We start from the raw sequence: 25,936 nt of genomic DNA on the forward strand, positions 1-25,936 counted from the left end.
CGGAATACATTTGTCTCTCGCCTGCCACGCTCAACTGTTCAGAATCCGGTTCAAATTTCCCGCCATTGTGTGTTCATGTTCTCCCCCAGTGCACGACAATGGCCCTATTATGGATGGTCACGCGTCGTTTTGTTCATGACTCTAGTGATTATATAATCTCGGTCAATGTTCTTTTAATAACATTTTAACAAAATCAGCAAGCGCTTGGCACTCGCATTAAGGCCCGGTCACACCGCCCGAGCGTCGTTGGAGCGGTTGTGGAGCGGTAGCTAGGGAGAGAGTGTCGAATTTCGCTTTCAAAAATTGGGGGAAAAAATCGAAAACATAAAAAAAACCCATCGAAATCGAATAATAGCTCTATGTATACTGTCAATGGATTCCTAAAATAAATGTCCCTGTTTGGGGTCAATATATACAAAAATTTCAGCTCGCGATTCGCACTCATATTGTAGGTTTAGCGAAACAGTAATATACGTGTCATGATTATAAAAACTTGCTTACAATGTTCCTTTTTAAGTATGAATATCAAAACTTTCAGCTCGCATTATTTGATCAATGACATACATATCCGTTTAATGGCACTGTCCTTGAGATGTCTCTATTAGGTCAGTATACTTAGCAACTGAGTGCGCTTCGCGCACTCACTAAGTGGCACAAAAATATTGCTGGTGCCCCCCCCCCAATTCCGTAGCCACGGTACGGCACTGGACAAACCTATTTCATTTTATTGTGAATATTCTACAGTGATGCCCCATATTCTGTCATTCTAACGTATGATAAATTTGTTCGGATGATGTAGTAGAGTACCGTACAAAACCTTTTTTCCCCAATTTTATATAGGAGAGGGTTTCAAATTCAGGATAGTTCTAACAATTAAAATTAGATCTAACTTAGATTATAGATCTAGGAAGGAGAGCAGCAATAGACATTCTACTTTGATCGATGAACAGGTTTAGGGGGTGTTGCAAGAAAATATTTGCGATTAATTGCAAATATTCGGTTGCAATTTTACAACTGATCAACGTTAGCTTTAGCAAATCAGATTAATCTTCTTGTTTCAAGGAGCAAATTAACTGCAAGACATATGATTGATTTAGGGACCAAAAATTGACTTGCAATTGATCACAAGTTTCTTGCAACATCCCATTAGTCCTACATCATGGAGTAAACTAAAAACTAAACTATGCTACTAAAAAAAACAACATTTCAAAGGCCCATGGAATCCATCCTTTTATCACAACTCACATCTAAAAACCTTTTCTCTCTCTTTCTCTCTCATTCATTTTCCCCGTGTGGGTCTCTTTCACTTTTCCCTCCCTCTCTCATTTTTCCATTGCCTGTCTCTCATTTTCCTCATGCACTGTTTGACTAATTTTAGCCACCGCTGTTTCTGTCCCATTCATTTTATCACCCCCCCCCCCCTTCTCTCACTCTCATTTCTTTCGACATCCCACTATACTTATGATTAAGCAACCTTTAGTTTTAAAAGAACAAACAAACAGTCTAGTGTATATTGCATGTAAGGTACATAATGTACACATATTTATTTCTGACACAATACATGTAATGATATTTCTATATCACAATAATTGCCTCTTGACTGCTTACTGAATACACCGCGTTCTCAGATTTGGATTTCACTCTGTAATGATTATTAGTTACTAGCTCTAGAATAACTTTAAACGTGAAAAGAAAGTAGCTGAAACGAACATGAGAAAGGGTTTAAAATCAAGGTTAGTATTCACCATATTATAGATCTTGATCTCGTACATTAAAATCAGCTCATATTTGTCAAATATTTGTGAAATCGTAGCTGAAAGTCGACAATTCTGATGATAATTAACTAACACAAAAAGACAATTGGGACTTACAGTGTATTAATATTGCTTGGAAAATACCCGACATTTTATGGAATTCTGTGCCTATTTCGCTCATTTCTCAGCAATTTGATCCAAAGCCAATAGGCACACATACATATATATATTTTTATACAAACGATACATCTAATAGTAATACTGATATAGATACAATTGTATACTTGTTATGTTTGTTTGTTCTATATTTCCTTGCTCCATATGTATTTTTTGTGTTGTTTTATGTTAATTTAAGGATCACTAATTTATTAGTTCTTTGAAACTTTTCAGTGATCCTTCCACTATATACTCATTTATGTCATGATGTATTTTATTGAAAAATTCATGCTTCTTGATTTGTATGTTTTTAATGAAGATTGTGGTAAAAATAAAGTTTCAACACTTGGACGGTCATTTTTTTTTATTGGATTCCGTTCGAACTCAGATCATTTTGAGATCGTTACAATTAGTATAGAAGACTTATCCACAAGGCCACAACGCTTTTAATATATTGATATATCAGGCAAGCATACAAAAAAATCATCTTAAAACGCACAAATATTTGATAGCATATTCAATTTAAAGAAGAATATATATATTCTTCTTTAAATTGAATATGCAATCAAATATTTGTGCGTTTTAAGATGAATTTTTTGGTATGCTTGCCTGATATATCAATATATTAAAAGCGTTGTGGCCTTGTGGATAAGTCTTCTGATTTTGAAACAGAGGATCGTGGGTTCGAATCCCAGCCATGGCGTAATTTCCTTCAGCAAGAAATTTATCCACACCGTGATGCACTCAACCCAGGTGAGGTGAATGGGTACCCGCAGGATTAATTCCTTGAATGCATGAGCGCTGAAACGCAGCTAGAGCTAAAGCCGGGGTAGTAATAATAATAATAACAACGCGCCTCGGAATAGAACATAGCGCTATATAAATGCCTACAATATTATATTCACATCTATACAAACGAACCGCTGCATGGAACCGTGGAGCTAGATAGCTCCATGATAGAACAGTAAGTTGGCAGGACTTGTAGGAATACGCAATGAATGAAAATAACAATTGGGAAAGCTTCTAATAGGCTATCATTAATTTTCGTTGCCAAATACTTAGCATGACTTATTCAACTGAATAGTTCCACAAAGTGCATTCTCCTTTTACTTTTTGCTTTTTATTTCTTTCTTCTTTTATGAATCCAATCAGTGTATACACACGTTTTCATATATTTACCCCGATGCTGTCTCAATGCAATTTGTATTTTTATTCTGAAATCCCTTCAATATCTTTACGCTCTTGCTGTTGTCCTCATGAAATTGTATGCGTGAACCAAAATCTTGTGTTATATGACAGTTTACTACCATTGCATATTCATTTTTATTCATTGCATATTCATTTTATTCATTGTATATTCATTGCATATTCATTTTTATTCATTGTATATGCATTTTATTCATTTTGGGTCCTTGCTTCTGAAGATTTTTTTTCAAAAATAATATGATAGCAGCCTAATTCATCCAATTCATTCATTTTATTAAATATTTCGTGTAAATTCTTGCCAAAATATTTAATTTCATGATCCTTTCTTATTGTAACATGATTTATCATATCACTTTTGTTATTTTGTTTGGTTTACCGTATATGTTATGCTTCTTTCATACGTGTTTACTTTGTATTGTATATGGAGCCATGAAAGAACAGTATTGTCATGTCGACTAAACTGAATATGGGCTGTCAATCCGTTTTTGCATTATTATTATTTTTTTTGTGGGGGGGTCATACAGAAAATAAATACTACATGTATACTATACTATGACTGAACCCTATGTATGATTTCTAAATAACGTGGATAATCGCTTATAGTGATTACTTAAATCAGGATACTGCTCCTTGTGGTTGATCGATTAAAGTCCAAATCGGGTGTAGTTTTGCATCCCATGATGACGTCATTACAATTCAGAATTTAGTTCACCTTTTTAAACCATTCAGGGAATAGAAGTCCGTAATAGAATGGAATTTCTATTCATACCGCTTTTCGGAAAATTCATCGTTAAAGGCACCCCAGAAAATCGTTGGTTTGAATCGATAGAAAATCAAAAAAGTTCATCAAAATTGGATGTAAAGTAAGAAAGTAACGACATTTTTAAGTTTCGCTTATTTTTCAGTTTATATGAACAACTCAGTGATATGCAAATGAGAGAGTCGATGTCTCTCACCATTTCTTTCGGTTTTTTATTGTTTGAATTATAATATTTCAGCTTTTACAGATTTGACAGTAATGACCAACTTGACTTAACTATAAACTGGTAAAATGATGGTGTTCAGATAAAATTTTGTTTCAAATGACAATGCGGAGAAAACTAGAATGTTCATATTTCATACAATAAAATACAAAAGAAATAGCAAGTGGATGACGTCATCAGTCTGCTCATTTGCATACTTGGACAGGATGTGCACAATAAATGTTTTAAGAAGTTTGGTGATACTTTAAAATGTCACAACTTTTTTTTATTTTTCATCCGATTATGATGAAATGTTCAGTTTTATCATATCGTTGAATTTTTCACCTTTTATTCAAATCAACTATTTGTTGGGATTAAAGCAGATACGAGCCAATAGCGCCATCTCGAGTCCTCAACTACTCATACCTGGCCAGTTTCCTTACCCATAATGCTAGTGTAGTCTGGTAATATAGACCCACTTGAATTATATACATGCTAATTAACTACTCAATACATTTATACTGCAGCAATTATGTTACCAAGTAGCACAATTACTTTCCTCTCAAAACATTTTAGTTTCTCTATACAAATACAAACGGTTAATGTATTCTCTGTTGTATTTAGTAGATGTCCGAAATAAAGGATATTTTAAGACTATATTTTTATAACACACAGTCAATGAGAGACCACCCACAGTTGACTTCCCCTCGGAACATTCATATCAAATGCCATCTTTGCACCATTGCTTTGAAAATCAGATCACAGTGGTATAGTGAGCGCCGGTTTTAATATAAAACAGGTCTGTCTCATATTGCCTGAAGTTTTCTCTGACATTGCACCTTGCCGCCCACGTCTTAATAATGGCATACGTAGTTCATGATAATGGGACGCGTGGTTGTATGATCCCACGTGACCTGTATTATCTTAAGATCAGGTCGGCCCGTCGCAGAAGACCGGTAATTCAATCCCGACGATAATCCCGAGCTCCCAAAGGACCGCGATGGCGATGAATCCGAGGTAGACGACCATGCAGATGACGCCCATCTTGAAGTCCAGCTTCCATCCGTTCAGGTGGATGGCGAGGAGGATGAAAGCGACGGTGAGCAGGAGAGCGATGGTGGTGAAGACCAGCCCTTCGCTGGCGATCTCGACGGGTTGTTGGATGGCGACGCCGTAGATGAACCACAGCAGGCCCAGGCAGATGAACACTTCGAAGATATTGCTCCCGACAATGTTTGACAGGGCCATGTCACCGTATCCTGAAAATAATACATGAAATTTTGCATATTAGTAGTAAAAATAAATGTCATTACTCCAAAATGAATATTATTTCGGCTCCCGAAAAGAAATGAGCAGCAGCCCCCCCCCAAAAAAAAAAGTGTCATCGCTCCATTGTGCGGGGTGCGAAAAGAATGCATTTGGGAGCCTACCGTATTATTTTCAAATTTCATAGATGAAGAATAATAAAATAAATATACTAATAACAACAACAACAAGAATGATAATAATGGCTCGGCCTGGGATCTAACCCACGACTTCCCGTTCATGAGGCGGGCGTTCTACCACCGAGCCACCAAGCTCGGTTTCGCCCTGCAGATGGAGGTGTTTCGATGCACTTATCATAAAAAAATGAGCGAGAGCGATAAAACATGTAAAATATGAATTTAAAAAATCTTGCCATATTGTAAGATTAGATTAGATTTGATACAAAAAGTCCTTTTTTGCTCGGTCCGTTCGCTGAAGACTATCTAGAAAATTGTTCCCCTTGTGTCACGGTGCCCCCTAAAATTGTTGACTCACTAATAGTGACATGAACATCTCCCCCCCAAAAAAAAAAAAAAAAGATAATAATAATAATAAATGATAAAAATGATACTAAATAAATAAATGAACAAATGAAATAAAATATATAAATAAATAAGAATGAATGAATAAATAAATATATAAATAGATAAACAAATAATTAAATGATTGAATGAATAAATGAATAAATATATATTGAAAGAAATAAATCCCACATCTCAACTTGAGGGCAGTCTTGTCTTACCATCTCTTGCTACAAGGATACTAGCGATGGCATCAGGTACGCTTGTCCCTCCCGCGAGCAAGGATATTCCCATCACTGTATCTGGTATATCAAGAGTGTATCCTGGAAACGGAGCATTGATAAACATAATTTTCATTTTATTTCGTTAAATTCCATTTTCAATGATTACATGATAATACTGTCAAACCTGTCTATTGAGACGGCGAAATTATAACGGAAGAAGTGGCCACTGACTACAGATGGTCTAAATAGAACAGGTTCTCGTAGACCCATATTTCCTTTAAATTAGTGGAATATATATTTCCGCTATAGACAGGAGGCTACTAGGATATGTTTGACCATATAAGTAAACGATAGATATGTTGTGAATATTAAGTCCGACCTTTTTTTCGCACTATGGGCTATATACAGCGGTGTACCCAGGATTTAGCAAAAGGGGGGCAAATTTTTTGGAGGATATTTCGTCCGCGAAAAAAATTGACAAGCAAATAAATATATATCTTCAACCACAAATAAAGGATTTCGGGTACGTCCCCTGCATCAGTTGTTTCGTCAGGTAACCTTAGGTACGCTAGGGTCTATATACCAGTAGTCATGGGCGGAAATCTGCCCCGAAAGGTAGGGGGGACCACAAGGGCGGATCCAGCCTTCGCCAATGGGGTGGGGCGATTTTTTCCGCCATAATTATGTTAATCCCCGATCAGCTGCTCGGAGATGATTTTTGTTTGTTTCATTGAAGGGGTAGTCCTCATGGTCACTTCTTAGCTTCATTCTTATAAATCAACATAAATATATATCATAATCCGTATTTATATATTGCAAGCGCGAAGCGCAAGCAAATTTTTGTGGGGGGGGGAATTTTATGTATTTTTCTCAAAAAATTGAACATTCTAGGCAATTTATTTTAACCTGAAAAAGATGTGTGTGCAACTAAATGATTACTACGAACGCAGGGTGCGAGCAGAAATGAACTAATATAAAAGGTACCTGTTAAAGACTGCTTGCAATTAGCCATGAAGGCGTTACATACAATCTAATAAAGCTGAATTTTTTTTGAAATTTTACCTTAAAGAATGGAAATTCTATATAAGTACTTTCTGTAACTTAAACATAATATTATATAACTGGACAATTGATGTGGAGCTCGAGTGGAAAATTTTGAGATTTAGACCAAAGAACGAGACACTCTATTCATGTTCTGTAAATCATGAAAAGGATGAGTAATTGGGGGTCTTGCTTACATTAATAATGCGAGTGCAAAGTGCGGCCAGAAAATGTTCATATACGTTTAATTTGAACTGATCGAAAAGGTACTTGTTAAGCAGGGGCGGATCCAGCCTTCGCCAATGGGGGCGGATTTTTCAGCCATATTTTCCCCGATCGGCCGCTCGAAGATGATTTTTTTTTTGAAGGGGTAGTCCTAATAGTCACTTCTTAGCTTTATTCTTATGAATGAACATAAATATATAATAACATATTCCTTATTTATATAATGCTAGCGCAAAGTGCGAGCAAATTTTTTTTAGAAGTATAATCATGATAATGTATTTTTTTCCTAAAATTTTGAACATTTTGGGCAATGTTTGCTATCCTTTAAAGATGTGTATGTAAATGAATTATTACTACGAACGTGAAGCGCGAGCAGAAATGAACTGGTGGAAAAGGTACAAAAACTGCTTGTAGTTAGTCATGAAGACGTTACATATTTTAAAAAAAAATCAAATAATGCGAGCGCAACGCGAGACCTATTTTTTTTTACATTTTAGCCTAATTAGGAATAAAAATTCAAAGCATTTTTTGTGATTTAAACAGATATTTAAATAACTAAACAATTGATGCGAGTGCGAAGCGCGAGCAGAAAAAAAATCGAGATTTATGCCTAAAAACGGACACTCTATTCATGTTTTGTAAGCCATGTAAAAAATGAGTAATAGGGGATCTTCCTACATTAATAATACGAGCACAAAGCGTGAGCAGAACAATTTTGATATTGTGATCTGAAACTGGATAATGATGTAAATATAGAGAACAAGTTGAGTATCTGAATAAACATGTGCGCTTGTTTACTTAGACCTAGAATCTATATAGGCATTCTAAATGTCTTTTATCATCAAAATCAAAGCGAGCGCGAAGCACGAGCTTAAACTATTTGATATTCCGTTCTGAAAAAAAGTCAATTTCAGCTCTATATTTCAAGTACTCTTTGGGAAAATTGTGAGATGGATATGGATCGCACTTAATAAAGAGCTGATATTCTTCATTATTACTTGAGTTTTGACATAGGACCGGGACATCCTTAGGACATGTCATATGAAAATGATGACTATCTTCCTATTCATCTGGCTAAGCGCGAGATGAAACAAAATGGACAATTTAATCATTAAATAATATTTATTTATTAATGCCCAATGGGGGTGAGAAATCTGATGATATTATTTGTAATTATGAATAGAATGCATCAGTTAATATATTTTTTAACCCTTAATGCGAGCGCAAATCGCGAACCAAAATCTTTGATAAACTGTCATGAAAACTAATATTGAGACATACCTAACTCGCCAATCAAATGCGAGCGAGTAGCGCTATCTGATACGTTTTGACAATCAGACTTAAAAAGGGATATTTTTAACAGAGCACATTTTAAAAATTCAGTTTGAAAATCACAAGTAATGAAAGTTCGATTTCCGAGGTGAATGTGTAATGTATATTGACTTCCAAACTTTTTTTTTCTTTTTCAAAGAAAGTCTTTATTCAATATTTCTCCACAACGCATATAAACAAATGCAAAATGTATGTGATACATCAAATTCAATATCATACATATACACAATACATAATTTAAATAAGCTCGATGTGCCTCGATTCATCAAGATATACAATAAACTTATTTTGTTGCATGTGCATAGTTCGTTCTATCTCATGCTGATACTTTAATTTCTTTTGAAATGATGAGAATGATAAGTTTCCTTTTAAACATTTAGTTGAAAAGATAATATTTGGCATATAAAATATCAAAATTAAAAGAAGAATTTCCAGCTGGTATGCCAAATACAAAGTCATTGAAAGATAATTTTATTTCACTTTTAAGAGTGTATTTTTCAAAATCATCTAAAAATCGACGAGTAAGGGGACATTCCCAAAATAAATGAGCAATAGTTTCCGTGTATGCTGAACAAAAGGAACATAAATCAGAATGTGATATACCAACAGTTTTCAAGTACTTGTTAACGCCAAGAATATTATGAAAAATTTTGTACTGAAAATATCTAAGCTTTGTTGAAAAAGTACATTTAAAAGGAATCATATAGATTTTGTCCCAAGTAACGATTGGATCTGAAATAATACTTTTCCATTTGTTTTGTGAAATAGGAATTTTAAAAATTTTCTCAACACACGTTTTATGAATATATTTACACACTTTTGTTACCTTGTTTATGTTATATATAATTTCCTCTTGGTAATTCACTTTCTTTTTAGGAGGTTCTTTGCAAACCATTTTCCATTCAATTGGTATGGCAGATATAACAGAATAATAATCAAGAAAATTACAATGAATATCAAACTTACGAACAAAATCAGAATGTGAGAGAAAGTTACCATCCTGCTTCAACAAATGATTTAACCTAATAATACCTTTATCCAATCTTTTTTAAAAAGTAAAGAACCATTTACCTTGATACAAGAGTTATTCCATATAACCTGATTGTGAATAAACTCAGCAGGAGGATTTTCATTAAAAGTTAACTCACACCAAGACTGCAAAACTTCTTTAATAAAAATATTATCCATATGAAATTTCTTTTCATTGTTTCTAATATTGCAATAAAAAAAAGTTTATTACCAAGACCATTTAGGAATAAGTTAAAAAAACATTTCCATTTACCTGTGTTATAATCATTAAAAAATCTTTTCACCCATGTAATTTTCAAGCCCATAATAACTGACTGTATGTGTAACATTTTTAGGCCTCCAACATTATAATCTCCAACAATAGTCTTACGATTAATTTTGTCAGGTTTTTTGTCCCATACAAAACTTCCAAACTTGATATTTAAGCTCCATATTGAATAATCACCTAACAGACAATGCGAGCGCGTAGCGCGAGCGAAAATTTTGTATAGTGACACAACAGATTCTTTTTATTTTCCAAGTCTTCCCCTCATCTTATTTTATTCACTCTGGAAAAGTTGGCATGCAAAAAAAAAGGTTTTCACCCAAATGTAAGGTCATTTAGTCCAAAATACATGTATTATTTCGCATGTGAATGATGCATTTTTTCCATCATAGAAGACCAAAAATAGTAGGGGGGACATTTGATATTGTGTCCCCCCTACTATTTTTTGTAGGGGGGACACGTCCCCCCTGTCCCCCCCCCTGGGATTTCCGCCCACGCCAGTAGTACTAACGCGACCAATGCCTCCCCTTCATTCCCTTCATTCCCTTCGCTTTTTCTTCCTTTCCTTTTTTATTTTTCCCCTTATATTTCTTTCCTTTTTCCTACTTGAAAAATTATAGGGAGGGTGGTCACTCGCAGTCAATTCTTCACCCCCACTGTGGCGCGGGGCAGCCCTTGGTGGATAGAATACAGACGTCACTTGGTGAAAGGAATAGCAAAGGCTTGAATCATGTGAGTCATGGAATAAGCTGCGAGACTTGCCTATCACTACGATCATCCAATAGAGTACGTACGCCAACCCAGCCAACCAGGCGGTCGATATGATAAAGGTGAAGAAATAAAGCCGCCTCCACAGTCCCGGTTTCCTACAATCGGGAACGGTAAGGAAGGTGATGAGGATGACGGGAAGGCCAACGGCCCAGAGGACGCGGAAGAACCATGACGACGGTGGATAGAAGACATGACTGTCGTGCTCCGAGAGGGGCGGGTGGTCAGTGACCACGGAGCTGGTGGTCGTCACCGTGCGAGGTTTCTCCTTGTAGCCTTCGACATCGGGATCGTAAGCGCAATCTGTTTCGTATTTGGAAGAATAGACAAAATAGAGCATATCAAAATATTTCTTTTAAAAAGCTTACATTCAGCGGCGGGTCTAGGTGTGACGCAATTAAGGGACGCCTATAATACCTTCTATATAGAGAATATATCAAAATGATATTTCTTTTAAAAAGCTTACATACAGCGGCGGGTCTAGGCGTGACGCAATTAAGGGACGCCTACCTTCTATATTACTTTGAGAATCGCCCAACCCATTTTTTTTATGCCAGAAATCGTATTCTGAAGTCTAGGACGCTGTCTAATTCTGTACTTATCTTACTTTTATGGGAAGCCAGATATGTCGCTAAAATTCTATTCAGATCGAATATTTCTTATTTATATTGTGCTATTTCCTGATCATTTGCTAATGACGAAAACTATTGTAGTAAATTCTATGAATGGTGCGAGTGTCAATTTAGCTAAAAGTTTAACCTGTACTGTAAAAGATTTTTGTCGCTATTGTTATTCATAACCATAATTTAAAACAAGAGATTGAATTTAAGCAGAGTTTAGAATATTAGAAATGTTAAAAGCACATGTTTTCAACGTTTGCATTCAAGGGATACTTTTCAAACTGATTTATAAATAGGAACGGAGATACATTCTTCACCCAATGTTATTCAAAACTGATGACTTTCTGCCTTTTGATCAGGAAGATAGACCAAAGGTTAAAGTTTATATACATCATGGTGTATCTCTTTTCCTTTTTTCCAATTAAAAAATGCACTTAACCTTCATAGGAAAAATAATTTATCTTAGATGACTTGGCAAAAATAATTGTGTCCGACCAGAACAAAGCTCAAAATCAACGATATTCTGGGAAATTTTAACCAATAATTTGTCTAATTTCACGGCTATTCATTATCTGACACAATATTCACCAACGTACTGTGCGTATGACTGATCCCAGCTGAAGGTAAGAATTTCAAAACTGGCTATTTAGGTCGATATACGGTTCGTTTATTGGCCGATCACGCATTGTAAACTTCCTCTGGTAAATAAAAATGACAACTATTATATCTGAGATTGAGCCGTGAGTATCGTGACAGTAGTCACGATATTTGAGAAGTTATCAATTATATTTGATTCCAAAGTGTTGGATCATATTAACTTTGCTCAGCTACATGTATATAGCTAACCCGTAACTCACCCCCCCCCCCTCTCTCTCTCGACTTCTTCTCTTTTTTTTCTTTTTATTCGTCTCCTTCGTCTTTCTCCCTTTCTTCTTCTTCTTCTCTTGCTCCTCCTCCTTTTTCTTCTCTTCTTCCTCCCCTTCTTCTTTATCTTCATCTTCTCCTTCTTCTTTTCTTCTCCTTCTTCTTCAATTTCTTCTTCTTTTCTTATTCTTCTTTTCTTCTTCTCCTTTTTCTCATTTTCTTCTTCTTCATCTTCTCCTTCTCCTCCTCCTTCTCCTTCTTCTTGTCCTCCTGGGAAATTTTAACCAATAATTTGTCTAATTTCACAGCTATTCATTATCTAACGACCTTTCTCTCTACTTCTTCCTCTTCTCTTCTTTTTCTTCTTCCCTTCCACCTCCTTAGTATTCTTCTTCTTCTTCTGCTTTTCTTCTTCTTCTCCTCCTCCTTCTCCTCCACCTTGTCCTTTCTCTTCCTCTACTCCTTTCTCCTCGTCTTCCGCATCTTCTACCAGTGATGCCGTTACTCACATCGGCAAGACCGACCCCAGACCGACCAAATCTATTACAATATTACCAATGACATGCTATCGATCAAACCGTTTGGAGTCGTTAGTATGACTGAAGCACTCGTTCTCGCACGGTTCCATGACATTTGCTCCGGCGACAATTGCTCTGCTCTAAATTCCACACACAAATGAAATAACAAACTTCAAACCTAGACTTAACACTATACCCTATCCTAAATATAAAGCCCTATTGCAACCTTAACCCTAAATCCGAGACAAAATAAAGCCGGGAGCAATTGTCGCCGGAGAATGTCGTTAACATCTCGGACACTTAGTAATAACCCAAGTGCACACTTATGCCATGGTCACATTTGTTCTACGGCGGCCGTACGGCGAGTCGAATACAGCCGTTTCAACATTTTTTTTGTCCAACTACATGTAGGTGGTTTGAATCAAAATTGATAAAACGGCTGTTTTCGACTCGCCGTACGGCCGCCGTAGAACAAATGTGACCATGGTATTAGTTACCAATATTATTTGAAAGCAGGGTAAAAGAGCATTGTAGATTAAATGCCTTGCTCACGGGCATGAGTGCCGCGGCCGAGGATCGAACTCCGGACTTTCCATGTTTTACCTTAGACCACTCGGCCACAGCACCTGAACCACTGGTATACATGTATCTTACCGATATTAGGAATGGCCCCGTTGCTATGGCGACTCAGCTCACTGTTCGGCGTCTGTGTTTCGTGATAAGCCGTCGTTCCGTAGGAAGTCTCGCTCTGTTTGTCGGAGAGTAAACTTACCCCGTCTTCGGATGTTGGGTTACCGTGGTTACCGCCTCGTCGTCTCCATCTCTCCTCTATTTCCGAGGCCCGCATTGAAAGGTACGGGTTGAAATACATGATGGCGATGTAGACGATGTAACCACAGGAGAGTATTAATCCTTCCCACCTGCAGGGATAAATGTTAATACATTCAATTAAATAGATAAAATAAAATAAAATAAAGCAAACAGAAAATAAATGACAATGTGATAGACCCGAACTCTATGATAAAGGGCTCTGGCTCCGGTGGGTGTTTCGTAAAGCTGTTCGTAAAGTTACGCACGACTTTATGCGCTCGACTGGAACATGTTCTTAGGTCATAAAAATCAATTACATAGGGATAACACATAGCACAAGAAAGGGCCACCAGTCGGGCGTAAAGTCGATCGTATCTTACAAACATCTTCATTAAACACCCATCTGACTTCATTCAAATTTATAAACCGTAAACCAACGCGATGACACGACACACGACGTTTGTTCTGCGACAATTGTTCCGGGCTTACATTCTAAGATGTATAGGGGAGAGTGGGGTAATCCCGAACGCGGGGTAATCCCGAACACCTTAATATCTCTAGGAGAGGTGAGGTTCTGCTGTCACGGCATAATAGCCGTAACACAGAATGTTGTCTGACTTTCCATCATGCACGGATCTGTGGACTGGTCTCTACTGATTAAAGAATAATCTGGAAAAATCCATATGACAGATTTTCGCTTTTTTACGTTTCCTTCATTGAAGAATGAAGAGTGGGGTAATCCCGAACGCGGGGTAATCCTGAACATCTCAATATCTCCAAGGAGAGGTGAGGTTAATCTGCTGTCATGACATAATAGCCGTAACACAGAATGTTGTCTGACTTCCCATGCAGGGATCTGTTGACTTGTCTCTTCCGATTAAAGAATAATCGAAAAGAATCCAAATTACATGTACTTTCTGAGTGTTTCCACGAATGGCGTTCGCGATTACCCCGTGGCCCGGAAGTGCGGGGTAATCCCGAAAATTTGCGTTTTGTACTATGAATTATAAAGGAATGCTTGATGATCAATAAAGACGTTGTTACAGTCAATATATGTGTTTTATCAAATTATGTACTAGTTTTGGAATAAGGCTCACTTTAATTCTTGCTATCGCTCTGATCAGAAAGGTGTTCGTCATTACCCCCACTTTCCCCTAAGCAGGGCGGCGGAACATATTCTCGTTTTTGTTTAGGAGGGGGGCAAAGCCAGAAAATGGCACATATCTGTAAAAATTGGCATTTTGATGCAAACGAATATTTTCACCATGAGATTATCATGTGCGTGAAGTAGTTGTGTTTTTGTAGTAATTAAGTTGAGCAAAGCATTTTTGAAGTGATTCTGATTGATAAAATATGTATTTAGTCTCTCTTTTTCACGAGGGAGCGGTTTGGAAAGAAAATTCAAATATGAAATTTTTGATGCTCACTTTTTGGTCAATTATGGCGCAAACTTTTGGACATTTCATGTAATAAGACCAGAAAATCAAACATTCCGATCAGTTTATGTTATCATTAAAATTGACGCGAGAAGTGCGAGCTGATATTTTTAATATACTGACAAGAAAAAGAAGCTGAATATGGACTTCATTTAGTGACTGATGAATAGGATACACTGCATATCTCACCAATAAAAATAATGTGAGCGCGAAGCGCGAGCTAAAATATTATATTCAAAACTGATATCTTTACATTCTTAGCACTTTATGTAACCAAGAACAGAATGAGTACCTTACTAAACAATTAATGATGCGAGAGCAAAGCATGAGCAATTTTCCAACCTAAAATGCATTGTTTTAAAAGAGTATTTTAATTTGAAAAAGGGTACATTTCATTTTGAAAAAAGGACCCTTTCTATTTTTAACAAAAGGTACTATTTGCCTACTGTATGGGATTTTTTTTTTGGGGGGGGTCAAGTGCTCCCCCTGCCCCCTCCCCCGGTTCTGCGTTAGAGTAGGGTATAATGTTCAACCCAGTGTTTAGGGTTAAAGTTAGTCATTCGATTAATGTGTGGAATTTAGAGCGGATCAATAATTATTGTCGCCGGACTGAGCAAATGTCATGGAACCTTTATTGCTCCTTTATGATGTTCTCCGTGGTCGAGTAACTCTGAATGTATTAGGCAAGCCTTGGGAGTGAGTTGAACAATGTTCACGAAAATTCAGACATTCCTTTCTTTTGAACCCTCTCTTAAGGGGGTACTCCAGGCTAAATTTTTGTTTATCTAATTCCTCAAAATTAGGATGTTATCGAATTTCAAAGTTTTTTAAAAACCGCTATATACGCGTCGTCATGAATATTCATTAGGTGGGTGTGATGTCTTTTCCACATTTTCCTTTTTCCTATATCAGTACATGAGATCATAATTGTTTCGTATTTTCGTACATGTGTGTATGATATGTTTCCTATAATTTGCAGCAATGAATACTAAGTATCTAACATTAAATCTGTTGTAAAGCCATTTCTTAATTCTTGGAGGACATAATTTGAATAATCAAAATTTCTTATAAATAAAATACAAAAGAACAAGTGGGGATGGGACATCATCGATTTGATCATAGAAAATTCATGCAGACATGCAACTGTACTGTTGCATGTCTTTGTTATATTCCTTGTCCAATTTTCATGGAATTTTTCAGTGATTTGTTGATCTGATTTTTCTTTTCCTATTCAAAGCACATTATTTTTGGCCTGGAGTACCCCTTTAATCTCCAACGACCTTGATCTACATTTTAAAATCCGCTTTCTATATCTGCCCCCCCCCCCCGGTTGCGGAGTTGATTTTCCTATGACCTTTCGTTTCCCTTTTGTCTTGTGCCCTAACAATCTTTCCTCGTCTTTATATTCAATAAAAAGAGGAAAGATGAATATGAAAACTATCATAGATTCGAACCCTCGACCTTGTCGTTGTCGAAACAAAGATTAACGCCTTGCGCCACGTTGACTAGTTGCTCAACGCGTTGCATATTGCTATACATGTATAGCTTGTTGTCTCTGATGGCGGAACAAACGCCATTCTGACGCTGGGAAGAAAATGTCGCAGGAAAAAAAATTAGCCATTCCCTCCATCCCTTTCCCCAGTTGAGATCACCCATGATTGCTAAGCCCACGGCCGTATGCAGCAGCTGTCCCCATCCAACCCCCCCCCCCCCGAAATTTTGAAAAATTACCTTTTTTACTGATGATTTTCACAAATTCACTCGAAACGAAATCCTTTATTTTCACTTTAGAAAATGCAATGTGTCCTTCAATCACTCTCTTTCATGTTTTGTTTTATATATATTTTCAGTTTCTTCAATAATTTTTACGCGTCGTGCCCCCCCCCCCCCAAAAAAAAGGGGGGTCTGCGTACGGCCATGACCAAGCCATAGACCAGTGCATATACCTCATACAATTTCCGACAACTAAAACAATTAAAACAAAAGCAGAAAAACAATATACATACCATTGTATTTCCCCATCCAGAATAACAACTACCATTATCAAAATACTGATCACGTATACAAAACAGTCGCGACAAAATGGCCACCAGTGAATTACGAGTTCCTATGAAATAAAAGAGAGAATGTATGAATTATTAGAGATGCAATGATGTGCTTTACGAAGAGGATGAAAGAATTAGGTTCATCATCATTATCATTATTCTTTATTTGATTGAAAATAATGCAAGATCATCGTTTCCTTGTCAATACAATCGTCATCATGGTTCTTTTCATGTTTAATACAAAAATGCTATCTCACTCAGAGGCTTTATTCAAAATTAAAATTTGATTCAAATTTATTGATCTTAATCCTCACACTTCAGTTCATCATCACAAAACATACCAGATGTGAATTATGAGCACAATTTTACACGAACAGAAAAAGTCATGAAAAGTTTGCTCTTGCTTATTTATTTATTCATTTATTTATTTATCTATTTATTGGTTTTATTTATTTTCACTGCAGGGTAGGCCTGTTCAATTATGCAAAACTGCTTTCCAAAGCCCCCTCCCCCGCAGTTTTAGCAAACAACTCTACATCAATAGCAATTCAATGTATGTAACAAAATAAAGAATAGAATAGGCCTACATTACAATAAACATATAGAGTGAAATCAACAATTATGGATTCATTACATCTACATCAAGTTATTCAGTATGTATGACAGTCAGAATTTTAATGATTTACAGTGTTTTTTTTTAATGCATGGAGGGACGTGCATTTTTGTATATCACAACGGAGAGAATTAAATAAGACGGCAGCAACATATTCAAAATAAAATCTTTTATAATCCGTCCTTGGGTAGGGGAGTGGGGCATTGTTCAGGAAATCGTGTTTTATTTTGCAGATAACTATTTCAAAATAAGCTGGCCGGGCTAAATCGTTTTGTATTTGCAAGAACACAAAATTTATACTACGTTCCTCCACTGTTTGCCCTTTTAGTGTAGACAACAATTCATGTTGGGGAGTAAGGTAGTCCTTATTCAAAATCATTCGGGCATACTTATTCCGCAGTTTTTGTATTTTATTTTTGTTGGTTTTTGCACAGCTTCCCCAAGATGTACAACAATGTCAGGTTAAATCATGGAAACATATATATTCTTAAGAATTGTTTGATTCTCTTTATACAACTTACCGTACGAGATATTTTACCAACGATACTAGATACATGTTCTCCCCACGTCCTGTCAGAGTCAAGTGTTACACCCAAGTATTTGATCACATTTTACATTTTCTATGGGATCATTTCTATATTATATCATTAAAACATCAATTTTCATTGTTTTTCCTTTGACCATTCAGTATATTTTCGAATCAGAAATGGTCAAATAGGAATAGAAAATGTTCAAATATGAATAGTATGAACCCGATGACTTATTTAAAATCCATGTTTTATTGTTCAAAACGGGAATCTGAGAATAAAAATATTCCGAAAATTCATTTTGCCAAATTGATCGTGGACCCGGCAGCCACTGTGCAGCGCCAGATCGACGAGGTTTTTATACTTCCTTAATGTTGAACGCCTATAGTCATTCTACAATTCTTTTGTTTTTTTTATGTTTACATATATATATGTTTTAAAATTATTAAATTCAACGTTATTTTCTGCTTCTTCATCGACGGCCTGATGATTGCTTCCTAAGCTACCTCGGAATACATATATATATATATATACCGCTTCAAATGTTTTGTCGGGGAACATTCCCACCACCCCCCCCCCCCCCCCCCTCCCCTCCCAGGGGTGCCGGTCCCTCGAAGACAGGTCCCACATAATTATCTAAACTGTCCAATAAAACGGGAGGGGGAAAATATACCATTATTAAGATTATGTCATCAAAAAGCAGTATACTATAGGCCCGTATTCTGAAGTCGGATTTATCTTATATAGACCAACGGTCTACCTCTGTGCTAAAATTATGGGGGTCCAAATTCTGTTCAATATTGTATATTTCTTATGTTTATCTTTGTTTCCTTTTGCTTTCATCATACTGAAGAATAATACTACAGCTATCAGTCGAAGACAATTATGAACAGTTTCTTGAGTGTCATAATGAGTTAATAGACTGGATGTGAACTGTGAGGGATTTGTGCCCCACAATGCAAAAACGCATGTGTTAATTTAAAACCAATCCGGAATCTATACATGTCCACACCAGAGAAGTGTTAAACAACACCAGTATGGTTTTGGTCTAACACCAGATACTGTATATGTTTATACAACACCAACTCGTATTAAAATCGCATCGGTTTGATTCCAAAGTGGTGTTGTTTAATACTTCTCTGGTGTGGACATATAGAGATTCCGGGCTGGTGTTAAATTTTTGCAGTGCAATTGGCTTTTCATAGTTAAACCACAACTTTAAACCAGGGTTTAATTTAAACCCGAGCTCAGAATACGAGCCTATGGATCTCACCTGGCCAGCGAAGAAGCAACATAAGCTGATGATGACGAAGATGTTGAATGCTGCCGATCCCACAATAGCACTCAGCCCAGTATCGTCTTCAGATATGAATGTTCCTTGAAATAAATTGGAAATATATGAACATATATTTATTTCAAATAGTCATGGATCCATGAATTTTGCAAACGTAAATCAGCTGACTCACAAAGCTCCTCTAATTCCGAGATAGCTATTCATCATCATTTAAACATTGTTTTCGAAAAAAATATCATGGTCTATCGAAAGCGATTTTACAAATCAAAATATCCATCGTTTTAGACGGAAGCATTTTTCTTTACACGTCTTTATTAATGTTTAAAGAGAGTCCCCCCCCCCCTCTCTCTCTCTCTCTCGTTTTCATGACAGATCTGAATGGTATTTTGTAAACAAACATGACGAAGCTATAAAATTTTTTTTTCAAGAGCACCAGAAAGATGAACAAACAAAAAAGTAAATGATATCAAATCAATGCAATTACAAAAGCAAAGTCCCTTTTAATCAAACACAAGCCATGTGAGTGGCCCCGTTCGTTTTTTACGCACCGTTCAATAAAAAAAATAAACGCATATAACGAAATTGAGTCCTAGTGAATCCTAGTGAAAAATATTGCAGAATATACATACATGACTGTTTTCTGCTTTTAGCTTTTGATGAAGACAATAACATAAACATTAAAGTCCGTAGTTTTCGAATACTATCACAAGTTGTTCTTATTTTCATTATGGCGCGTAGTTTACGTTAACAGAGGGCAAATATTTTTTTTTGAATGAACACGCAATTCATCCATTCTTTGAAAGTGAAGCATTTGTTGCAGTTTTAGGTTTGATATACAATTAATTTCAGTTAACTTACGGAACTTTCAATTTGGGTTAAAACTACCAATTCTTTATGCGAAAGAACTAATAGTATGACTGAAGAAAGAAATGGAGCTCTACTTCGCCACAGCTTCGACCATGCTTGGGCAGAGGTTTCCACGTCTCATCATTTCTAAATACATATCGGCCGATAAATTAGGAAAAATGTAATTTTATAACACCTCGAACTTAATTGAATCAATACCCGGAGAATGAATTTTGACCCTCTTCTAAATAACACATCATAAAATAACACCCTAGAATATAATTTGAACATTGTAAATGGAATAAGGAAATTACAGATATTTACCAATTACAGCCGAGAAGAGTTCAGGAGCTGAACTTCCAGCCGCCATAAACGTTGCTCCCGCTACATCGGGCTGGAGTTTAAGACCTACAAAATTGAACAGAATTCATTATAGCTCAACACTTTCTTTATATTGATCCAGTAGGCAATAAAATGGATCATGTTACAAACTAGATCAAAGATAATATTTTCTTCCTCCTTTTTCTACTTCTTCTTCTACTTCTTCTTCTTCTTATTATTATTTTTCTTCTCCTTTTGCGTCTTCTTCCCCCTTCTCCTTCTTCTTTCTAATCTTCTTCTTCCCCTCTTCATTCCCCCTTTCTCCTCCTCCTCCTCCTCCTTTTTTTCTTCTCCTTCTGAACTAAATATCTCTGCATATACTTTCCCTATTTACATGTATTTTCTCCATTTATTCAAATCAAGATTATAGTTTAAACGACCGTGCTACAACTTTTTATAATAAAATATTAAAATCTAAACTATTGTTTAAGATTTTAAACAATTGTTTAAACTGTTTAAACAATTACTCTAAGGTTATATAGTATTAAACAGCGTTGTATAAAAAACATGAACTACATTTTCTTTGTGTAAATTATAATATCTGGCAGAAGCACATTTTGTGGTGTGTGGTGCAGTGGTCAGTACACTGTAAAAACTGTGGTGTTAAAACTGACACCAATTGGTGGTAATAGAGGACCACACCCTGAGGTGTTAAAATTACGTCCTTAAGATTAAACGTAACACCAAAGAGTGTAAATTTAACAACACTCTAAAATTTCGAATGTTAAATCAACATTTGAAAGTTTGGAAGAGTGACAACCTTTTCTAAATGTTACATCCAACCTTGTATAAAGCTGAGTCCAACATTGTAAGTGTTGGGTAGATCCCTTTAAAGTGGTAAATACAACATTTAGAAAATGTTGTCACTCCTCCAACCTTTCAAATGTTAAGTTAACATTTCTTGTTTTTAGAGTGAACCAAAGGTGTTGTAATAACACCTAAAACTGAAACTAACACCATCAATTTAACACCGGTGTAAAATAACTGGTGTGGTCCTCTATGTACACCGGTCAACACCACAGTTTTTGCTGTGTATATAAAGGAACAAGGGTCAGTTCAATATTGAGAAAACATACATATTCCTTCTTCAGAATCTGGGTCACATTTCCAACCTGGCTTGTCCAAATGTTTGATTTGATATGCTTGGCATTGGACTTATCGTTCTTACCTTCAAATCTTATCTTGGTTTCATCGTCACGAGTCGAAAGGGTAATAAAAGTCAATAACAAAATACACCTCTAAGAAAAAAATGTATGAATCCTGTACGATACAGCCTGGTTTACTACATAGTCTAAAATATATGTTTTCAAAATTGTAAAAATATCAATAAGCAGCAAGTATTAAAGATTGAACTTTGTTCAGTTCATAAACAAAGTTGTTCAAAACGTTTTTCTGTGTGTATATACTACGCACATTCAGACCCTGTCTGTAATTACTTGTACACAAATTAAAAGGTTCTAAAATCGGCGAAAATTGCCGGTTCCGATGTTTCAGTTATTTGTGTATGACCTATTCGGTACACTTTAGAATATATTTATGATTAAAATATTTCGTCATTGCAAAGTTGATATAATGGAGATTTTGAAATACTTTTCTGATATGGATGCGGATGTCATCTTGTTGTGAATTGACACTTATCCACCGACTATCATGACTATGTAAATATGGTGATAGCCAGTGTACGTCATAACACGTACGATATTCTACTGATGTAATTTTTAAATGTATTGCACCGGTAGAATCGTACTATGTTGAAACATGTTTATGATTTTTTATGTTTATGATGAGCTGTAAAAAAAACCCGTACCTTTCTGTACCTGGTGGGTGTTTCATAAAGCTGTTCGTAAAGTTACGAACGACTTTACGAACGACTGGAACATGTTCTTAAGGTCATAACTCAATTACATAGAGATATCACATAGCATAAGAAAGGATCACCAGTCGTGCGTAAAGTCATCCGTAACTTGCGAACAGCTTTATGAAACGGGCCCCTGGAGAAACTGATTATTACATACGCAGAAAAGAAATGAATTAATCATGCATAATAGGCAAGGAGGAAAGAAGATGCAACATTCGCATTCTGGTGTTGGAACTCAAAAATGCATGGGTTTTCCCTTTCAAGTTCATTTCAGGCATTTTACCTCTATTTTGGCAAAATTGATACAAATTGTCTTTGAAACATCCCTGTATCTTTCCCTTTTCGATAATTACACTTCTTGCTTTTATTTTTTCGCAAATTTGAAATATATTTGCACGAATTAAAACAGCCCCCCCCCCCGTCGATAAAACTGCAAACTAGGACGATAAAGAGCCCCCACCCCTTCCATATTGTACTTGTACTTATTTGTATTATGTTGAAGAATGAAAAAATAAATAGAATAGAATTGAATTGAGTATTATGCAATTTGACTATAAACAAGCTTTAAAAAACTTTTCGAATTCAAATACAATAAGCTCATAAAACTTTTTTTTTCAAAATCGCGAACATGCCAAGTAATAATAGACCCTTGACATTTTGAACGAAAAATTTGAAATGATCATAATGCATCTTGTAATACAGGGGCCGCTGAATGGAAGGGGGCTTCGATCCCTCGGTCCCCACTTTTTAAATAAAGGAGTACAAAAACGCAAAAAACATTCATATCAGTCTGATTCTGTGCATGCTCCGCCCGCCCCCCCCCCCACCCCCACTTTCAAAAACATTCCGCGACCCCTGCAATGATTAATATAAAGTTAACACGGTACACCAGGATCGCGCCATTTTCACTTACGTTCACAAAGTATTTCAAGCGAAGGGACGAAATAGGCCGAGCACACGTAACCGATAGCACCGCATAGATAGAGAGCGACGAGAAAGTTGACGACCAGGGCCCCGTTCTTCCTTTGCTCGTTCGTGAAGACGCCAGGTGGAAACTTGCTGATCCCTCTCACAGTACAGTTGGCCTCATCATCCCCGTTCGCACTGACCAACAGGAGCCTTCGGCCCGATGCCTTCGCCTCTGAAACGAGACATCATTTGCCACATGAACAAAATTGCGGGGATGGGGACCGACTGGATGTCTTATATACGAATATGAAATACACTGAAAATTTGATAAGAAACACTACTTAAATGGAATTTAAAAATATAATAAACAAAAATATGGGTGATTGAATAGGCCTATAAAACAAGCTATAGTCGAATTTCAGTCCAGGCCCAACCTACAAGGTAGCAGGTACCTTGACCTCAACATGAAAGTATAAACAGAGACTGTAGGCTTTGTGCCCGAAACTCAAACCATTATTTCTCACAAATATTTAATTACAATGCCATCATCATGATATCCTGTTACATTACAAAGATACATCATGTTGAAATTGAAAGCCAGAAGGCAATGAAACGTTATTACTATACTCTAAGAATGGGCGGAAATTATCTTACAATGAAGCAATTCCCCATCACATCTATCAATTTCCACTCTATCTTTCTGTTTAATGAAAAATACTTGATGAATATAAAATAAGAATATTTTGGTAAATGATTACCTTGGCTGACAGATTTCAATCTGGGGACGCCTTCAAGTTTAGTCTCAAATCCTCGCTTCAAGAATGAGTCAGTTTTGACGGAAAGGAACGCATATCCTATAACCATACAGAATACAATTGTCATCATGGATTTGACCAGTTTGGCACGGCCGAGTGGATCCGACGTTGGCCGAAAGCTAGCCATTTTTCACAATATGTGTCTTCTTTCCCCCCTTTTCAAATGGTCACGTTACAGTCTTAAATGGTCGCTCATGATATCATCAATAGAGAGCATACATGTACATGTACAAGATTTGGTTGGCGCCACTCGTTTGCCCAAGTGGTATTGTGGTATGGTCACCAAAATGGGGCTTACTGGTTCAAAGCAGCCTATACAGATTTATTCCATGAAAAGAACGTTGACATGCATAACAATTAATGTCTGAAATCGTTGCCATCAAATTAAAGCGTGAACGTTTTTGCCTTTCTATTACGAAAGGTCCCCCGAAATAGTTCGACACTTGATCGCTACATGTGTTGCTACGAAATAATGCGCAGGCTCCTTTTCTTGAATGTTCATGGCATGCACCAAATATTTCCGACGTCAGATCGATAATACAACCAATAAACACATGGAAGAATTGTTGGCAAAGTAGGACATAAATCCACACAAAAAGACTGCGCTCAATCCGTCATGATTTGTTTTCAGGGCGAGTGAAGTTCAAAGAGTTCAGAGTTTCGGTACAGGACATCCGAATTACTCAAAATCCATATCTATAATAATCTTTTTGTGCAGCGGTGAACTTCTCGTAATCATAATTTGGACTTTGAACCCCGTATTACACACTCTTTGTACACGTATATAGGCCTACACCTAGCGGATTCTTTGATTCAGGTGTTATTAATAATTGCATAGTGAAACCATTTACTTCACCTTGTCATATTTCGAGTAGAATATTGCTGTGTAATCTACCCTCGCTTTCGCTGAATGACTGCATGCAGTAATGACGGAACACGTATACCGCTCTCCGTACACACGATCTTTGGTGTCGAGTCCCCGAGTACACGAGAGCGCGCTCCTGTATTTCAATTGTTTGCTGATCAACTTCAAGTTCGGTCACAAGTTCACGAATCTGAACTCCACGACATACGGGATTTGTCCTCCCTTGTCCTGTTTGTAGCCGTGAACATTTTCGATTGTTTTGTTTTTTTAAGTACTAGTTCATTACTCTCTTCGCAAACGAAGATCACTTGCAGTAAGTGTGGATCGACTCTCCTTATTATATTAAAAGAAAATTATTGACCCGGCATCTCTGGAACTGAGTGAGAAGACTTGAAGCATGAAAATGTATTCGTCTGGCGAGAGGAGTTTATCATACCCGAAATCACTACAGGTTAAAACTTCAAAAATAATGTTAAAAGAAAATATACACGAGTGTGTTTCCAATATTGCTCCATTGCTGAATCACCTGAATGAGGATTGTATATAACAGGTTGATATGCACGGTATTACTCTATAGGGATGAAACCCTTTACAGGATCAGCCATGCAAGAAAGGACGAGGCTATTGATCAGAGATGGCATCAATTGTAATTGTTCATTGATATGCCATGAAAAAAGGCAAATGAAGAGGTCGAAAATGGGGTGAGGGCATGGGAACATACCTCCAAGTTGGATCAGGTGCCCCTTA

At 36.5% G+C, this 25,936-nt stretch overlaps 1 protein-coding gene across 1 annotated transcript; it reads right to left on the reverse strand.

Moving 5' to 3' along the window:
• Nucleotides 1–4,602: 4,602 nt before the first annotated feature.
• On the reverse strand, nucleotides 4,603–24,519 carry LOC121415123 (sodium/potassium/calcium exchanger 4-like). Its single transcript, XM_041608223.1, has 9 exons — nucleotides 24,268–24,519; nucleotides 23,514–23,741; nucleotides 20,686–20,769; nucleotides 19,495–19,598; nucleotides 17,043–17,143; nucleotides 13,445–13,710; nucleotides 10,783–11,091; nucleotides 6,126–6,227; nucleotides 4,603–5,337 (listed from the first exon to the last, which is right to left on the reverse strand). The coding sequence occupies exons 1-9, from the start codon at nucleotides 24,449–24,451 to the stop codon at nucleotides 5,009–5,011; spliced, it is 1,707 nt and encodes a 568-aa protein (XP_041464157.1). The 5' UTR covers nucleotides 24,452–24,519; the 3' UTR covers nucleotides 4,603–5,008.
• Nucleotides 24,520–25,936: the final 1,417 nt, after the last annotated feature.

Source organism: Lytechinus variegatus, chromosome 5 (genome assembly GCF_018143015.1).
Source record: "Lytechinus variegatus isolate NC3 chromosome 5, Lvar_3.0, whole genome shotgun sequence".
Taxonomy (NCBI): Eukaryota; Metazoa; Echinodermata; class Echinoidea; order Temnopleuroida; family Toxopneustidae; genus Lytechinus; species Lytechinus variegatus.